Source organism: Trachemys scripta, chromosome 13, assembly GCF_013100865.1.
Source record: "Trachemys scripta elegans isolate TJP31775 chromosome 13, CAS_Tse_1.0, whole genome shotgun sequence".
NCBI lineage: Eukaryota > Metazoa > Chordata > Testudines > Emydidae > Trachemys > Trachemys scripta.
In genome coordinates, this window is record NC_048310.1 from 24,151,664 (window position 1) to 24,157,663 (window position 6,000).

Genomic DNA, 6,000 nt, shown 5'->3' on the forward strand with positions numbered 1-6,000 from the left:
GCAGTGAATCGACACCTAGGTTGTAAGGTGCTTTGGGGCAGTGACTGCTTTTTGTTGGTGGTCTGTTTTAACGGCACCTAGCTCAGTAAGGTCAAATCCCCTGACTGGGGCTCTTGTGTACTAGCACAATATGAACATTTGTCATTGCCCTTTTAAATGTTACAGAAAGGGATCGAATTCTTCATTATGAAATGGCTTTCAAATTTAAAGTTAAGGTGAAAAAAAATCTCACTTCTCTCTGACACTCTTTACTTTCACTTCTACATCTAAGGGCCTGTCTTTACAAGAAAGTAAGGAATTGACTTGTTAAATGTATATTATACACACACAAACCTTCATTGAAAAATATGCTATTAGTGTTGCGAAGTTAGGAAATGCCAGAATTAAGGATGCCTGTAAATTATAATCTGCTAATCCTATCTTGATGTAAGACTGAGTCATTGCCTGTATCTTTTTTCACATGTAGTTGTTCGCAACACTGAATGGACATGAGTTTTTCAAGGCTAAAGACAACACACTGTACAAATAGGCAGAACATTTAAAAATGTTTCATTGCTGTGATTGTGACCAGATTTAAAAATCTGCACAAAACCAAATACATTTGGAAGTATGCAACACCTGTCACCTACTTTCCTGTTTAATTTGCTTCATTGGCTACTTGCAAAACTTTTGGTCTCTGTTTTCTTTTGGAAGAAGAAATGTTATTCCAAGAACTGATCCTTTTTTATAAACTTGACCTTTAAAATATCTTTTCAGGGCGCTAACCAGCCAAGATGCCGCTCGACGTTAATGATGTGATACACCTTTTGTGCCGTATCTCTGAGGAGAGGAAGATGAAGGCTGCTGTCAAGCATTCTGGACAAGGAGCGCTAGTAGCGGGTGCAACAGCATTTCTCGGGGGCTTAATGGGGGGTCCACCTGGAATAGCCATAGGTAAATACACAGTACCATATAAGGAAAGATGGTTTGGCTCATAATAAGATGAGCTGTTGAACTAAGGAATTAAAGAATTGATGTGCGATGTGGTTTAAATAGAAGGTAAAGCAGGTTTTCATAATACTTTCTGACAGTGAAAAGATACTCTGAGCAGAGTGCTTCGGCTTAAATTCATGGCTGATATGGAGCCCCCTGGAGGAACTATTGTTAGATCATTTCCTACAGACCTTTGGTAGATAGAGAAAAATGGGTTGGAGACTCCCAGTTTTACCCCTTAAGGAAATTTATTTCATTTGGGTATAAAGTGAGGGGGAGGAAATCTTCCCAGTCTAACCATATCTAGGGGAGTTAGGATCCTTCCTTAATAAAAATATCCTTCTGACAGTAAGGTTTATTTATTTAACATTTTGTAGTGTGCTGCTTGTCATGCTGGATGTATTTTAGTTTTTTCAGAGTACCATGTTCCCTGTCAATTAGCGTTTCTCTGTATAACAAAAATTATATTAAAGCCCTGAGCTTACTAGCAATGAGAGATACAGAAGAGAAAATTCCAGATATCTCCTTTATTAATAACCTTTTGTGGCATTAAAGCTAGATTACTACTGATGTCACTTATGCCCTAATCCTTCAAACACTTGAGCCATGCATGTAAGTTTACTCACATGAGCAGTCCCATACACCTTAATGGGAATACTTATATGAGTAAAGTTGTACATCTGCTCGTGAGTTTGAATAATTGGGGCCCAAGTGACTTCATTCATAGCTTTAATGCCACAAAAGGGCATTGGAGAAATACAAAATAAACACGTAACAGCACAGCCGGAGATGCAAAGAGTAACTGTAAAGCTACCAGCATTACAAACATGCATCTTAATTATCAGAAAAAGTCTTGTAACAAAGATGCTACTAAACTTTCCAGTAAGAAATAGGTAAAACCAAATGGTTGTAAGAAATTTATAATATCCAGACCAGTAGGAAGTACTAAGAAGAATGTAGCTGTCCATATACTTAAATAACTGGAATTATAGAAATCATCAAATGAAACCAACCTGTTACAGCCACAAATAAAATAAAAAGGGACAGCTACCTTAAAACTAAAAGGTGCATTGTCCTATATACCCCAGTTTAAGTGACTGTCTTCCTGACATTGCTGCTAGGGACAGTGCAACAAGTGCATTGTTTGGAAGGGAGACTGGGTGCTTGTGTGTGTCCTTGTCTATATACCACTGTAACTGAGTCAGAGAATTCTGATTTTATCTAGAATCTTACATTGTAGAAGTAAGTGACTTGTGACTGAACTAACACTTGTCCTGAACATTCTAAAGTTTTAGCTTGGTTATGGAGGCACTTTTAATTAAGTTTTAGCAGGGATATGCACAAACCATGGTGTAGATGGGTCCTTGGCTGTGTTATTCTTTTACTGTAAACTGAATAGGAGAGTTATCATTATCCCTGGCTGTGAGGAAGTCATACGGTGAGTTTCCCTACTGCATCTGCCCCCTGAGAAATGTGCAGTTTATCTTGCTTTCCAGTGCTTAGATCAGTTGCTTGGATCCCTTTGAGGGGAGTGGATTGGTGAATGTTAACTGAAGAAGACCAAATGATTGTGTAAGAAGCCTTCCAGTCTAAGAGCCACATCTGATTTTTTGCATGTGGTGCTCTCTAAATCATGTATTGATGTTCTCATAAAGGTTTGATGCAGATGAATGCAGCCATTATAGGCTTTCAAGCATTTCACTAGCATCACCAGAAGAGTTGCAAGCTCAGTAAAATTTGCAAATTGAAAAATGTTTGTCGTGTGAAATGGGTAAATGGGCATATAAATGATGTTCTAGAAGCAGTCCCTGAGTGTGAGGGTTCTGGAAGCTGAGCAGTGTGGTTCTGAATCCAGTTTGCAAACCTAAGGCAGCTAAGCTAACCAGGACTCTCCTGGTGGTGGTGTCAATTATTAAAGACTTTACATTTGCTGTTTTATGTTAGAGAATTACTTTACAGCTTGGGATTGATTCTCTTTTGAAAGGGAGCACCCATTATAGCATTTACTATTGAAACTTCCCCCTGGGGTAGGCACAGTGACCACCTTGACAGCCCCATAGGATCTCCCACCCCAGTATTCTTGGGATGGGACGGATCAGCTCTGTACCAAAGATAAGAGCATGTTTTGGAATCCATGGTACTGCCTGACCAGTGAGAAAGTGCTGATTCAGTAATCAATAGGGTGACTGTCTCTAAATCAGTACTCCCCAAACTGCTGGGTTTGTTTTCTGTTTGGCATCATATAAGCCCCAGCCATGCAGGGACTTTACAAAGGAACAAGAGTAATAAGCCTTATTTAACAGAGGCAGAAAACAGGTACCGTGCTGTGGATTTGTAAGGAGAGAGAGAGAAGTAAATTAACTTTGGCCACCAACGTATGATTTGTCTCCTAGTTTCCTTGACCAGAGGGCTTTATTTAAAAAAACGGTCTTATCCAGAATCTGTGATCTTCTGTCGTCTCCTGAAGAGACCAGTCAGTGCCATAAAGGATGATTGTTTTTCACTGATTTAGGGCTTTAAGTTATTAGTACTGATTGTGTTAAGAATTGTTTTGCGATGGGCGCTGACTTAAAATCATGGAAACTCTTTCTGGCTTTAACTAGTTTTATCTATAACCATTAAAGTAAATGTGCCTTGGCCTCCCAACTCTCCTCATTGAGTTCTGATCGAGCTAGCAGCACCAGTGTTGTTGTTTGAAGCCTGGCTATTGTTGGGTAGGATTTGAAATTTAATAATAAAAAAAGTGGAGACTGACTAATTACATCTTCATTGATTTTCTAGGGGGTGCAGTTGGTGGTTTATTTGGTGCTTGGATGACTGCTGGACAGTTTAAGCCAATCCCTCAGATTATACTGGAACTGCCTCCTGCTGAGCAACAGAAGCTCTATGATGATGCCTTTGCTATTATCAGGAACTTAGACTGGACTGATGCTGCACAGTTGACTGCACTTGTAATGGGAAATGCCGCCCTCCAACAGAAGTTGGCAGCAGTGTTAATAAATTATCTTTCACACGAGCTAAGAGCAGAAATACGGTATGGGGATTAAACCTTTTCTGAGTGTGTGTTTTCACTTTACAATGAAGGGAATTTTATTTTGACAACTGTGATCTTTTATTTAACATAACGATTACTAGTTAGTGCAGCTAATTATAAAGTTAAGTAAATGCAGTAGGCAGATATAAATATTATTTTGGTTTTTGTGAATCTAGAATTATAGTACTGTATTATCTTAAACTGCCTTGCTGTGCCGTTTAAGCTACTGTGTATTGAAAACTGAAATCAAGATCATAAAGCATTAAAGGAGCTATGTTTCTCACACCAACTATCACTCAGAAAAATTTTCAGAGTCACTGTAATGACTTAGGCTCCTAGGTTCCACTTTTAAGAGTGACGTAAGTCACTTAGGCACTCTTGAAAATTTTACCCACTGTCTACTCATGGACTGTAAAGGTTGCAAGAATGAAGGTACTTCTGCTGAGAAGGTAAATATCTTCTCAAACTTTTCTTCATTGCTTGCTACAACTTTATGCTAATTATTGAGTCTTTTATTCACATACAAGTCTGACAAATGCCTACCTGAACTTTATTGCAACAGTGGACAAAATGTTCGTAGCTAGTTTGCTCCTGCTATCCTTGTATGGAAAGGCTAGACCTAGAAGGCTGCTAACATGATGGTGGCTGGCATCTCCCATCCAATCGCAGAATTGGGATTGTCATCTCAGCATTGGCTTGTAGAAGAAAAATGCTTTGCTCTGACTGAAATGTGTTGAATCTGAACTGCAGGTGTTAATTATCATTTCTTTAAAGTATTTTCAAGGTGTAGTAGTATAATCAACAAATCTTCAATTCAAATTAATTATCTTTAAAGCCAGAACTAACCTTTTTCTGTGCTGTAGTGCAGTATATGTATGTCTTGTGATAGAAAAGAATGTACCCCTGCACCCTGGCGGAGTATCATGTTTTTATGTGTTTTGCTTTAAAACAAATCAAGTACATCAAAACTGTGAACTGAAATATGAGCAAATATGAGGCATGTTGTTTTATTATGTCAAACTATCTATTGAATAATGATTTGGGATGGTTTCCTACACATGTTGAAGCTGCAGACTCTAGTTGGAATTATGCTTGTTATCTTCTGATTTTCCACTATTTATATTGAAACATTGTAAGACAAGCTCACATGTACAAAGGTGCCTTCTTTTATATGTAAAAACGTACAAGAAATGAAATTGTTTTTATATTATATTCTTTGCCTAGTAGCAAAATCAAAATAAAGACTTTTTTTTTGTCAGGCTTCTAAAATTTTGAATCTGACTGGAGAAAGGTGTTTTTTATTGACAGCTTACCAAATGTGTTGGGTTTACCTAATTTACTTTGTACACCTGTAACATGCTATGAGTAAGCCTGTATTGCTCTTCCCCTGCAGAGTTCATGGGCTAGGTTGTGTGTCGCTGTCTTTAGTACCGTAGTTCTTTCCACTTTATTGGAAAGCAGAACAGAAGTAGATTATAAATGGACCAGTCAGAGTGCATAATAATACCAAAGCAGGAGAGTACAGTTTAATTTGCAGGGTACTTGTAATGCAACAGTTGGCATCTTCAAAGATTTTCAGATAAATGTAATCTTACATGTTTTCATACAATCTGGTATCTGTTTTAGAAATATCATTGTGCACAAGTTGGGCAAGCTGTAGAAAACTGTAAATTGAAGTAGTTGCCTTCATAGTCACAACACTTAAAATGAGACATTGCCAAAGAGGGATTGCAGATGACAATGATTGGATAATTCATGAGACACAAAGCCTTTCATGTCAGGATCATCAATTTAAATCCAGCCAAGATCAGTAGTCACTTCAGGGTAATTTGACATCTGATTGTAAAGTGGTCCATGTACAATGAGATGCTGGCTTCAGTTCTTTTGTTCTAACAAAAATGGCTATGGCTTCAACATGCTTTACATTTTACACATGGGGAAACTAAGGAACAGGTGGAGTGACTTGTTGAAGGTCACCCAACCGATTAGTGGCA

General features: G+C 38.1%; 1 protein-coding gene across 2 annotated transcripts in view; it reads left to right on the forward strand.

Annotated features, from left to right (window-relative positions):
- Positions 1–5,282, forward strand: part of C13H19orf12 (chromosome 13 C19orf12 homolog) — a 112,284-nt gene extending 107,002 nt beyond the window's left edge. For both annotated transcript variants that reach the window (XM_034788935.1, XM_034788934.1), the window contains exons 2-3: positions 757–933; positions 3,754–5,282. In XM_034788935.1, coding sequence (XP_034644826.1) covers positions 774–933; positions 3,754–4,019 — 426 coding nt within the window. In that variant the 5' untranslated portion in view covers positions 757–773 and the 3' untranslated portion in view covers positions 4,020–5,282. The remainder of the gene's footprint in view (positions 1–756; positions 934–3,753) is intronic.
- The last annotated feature ends 718 nt before the right edge of the window (positions 5,283–6,000 follow it).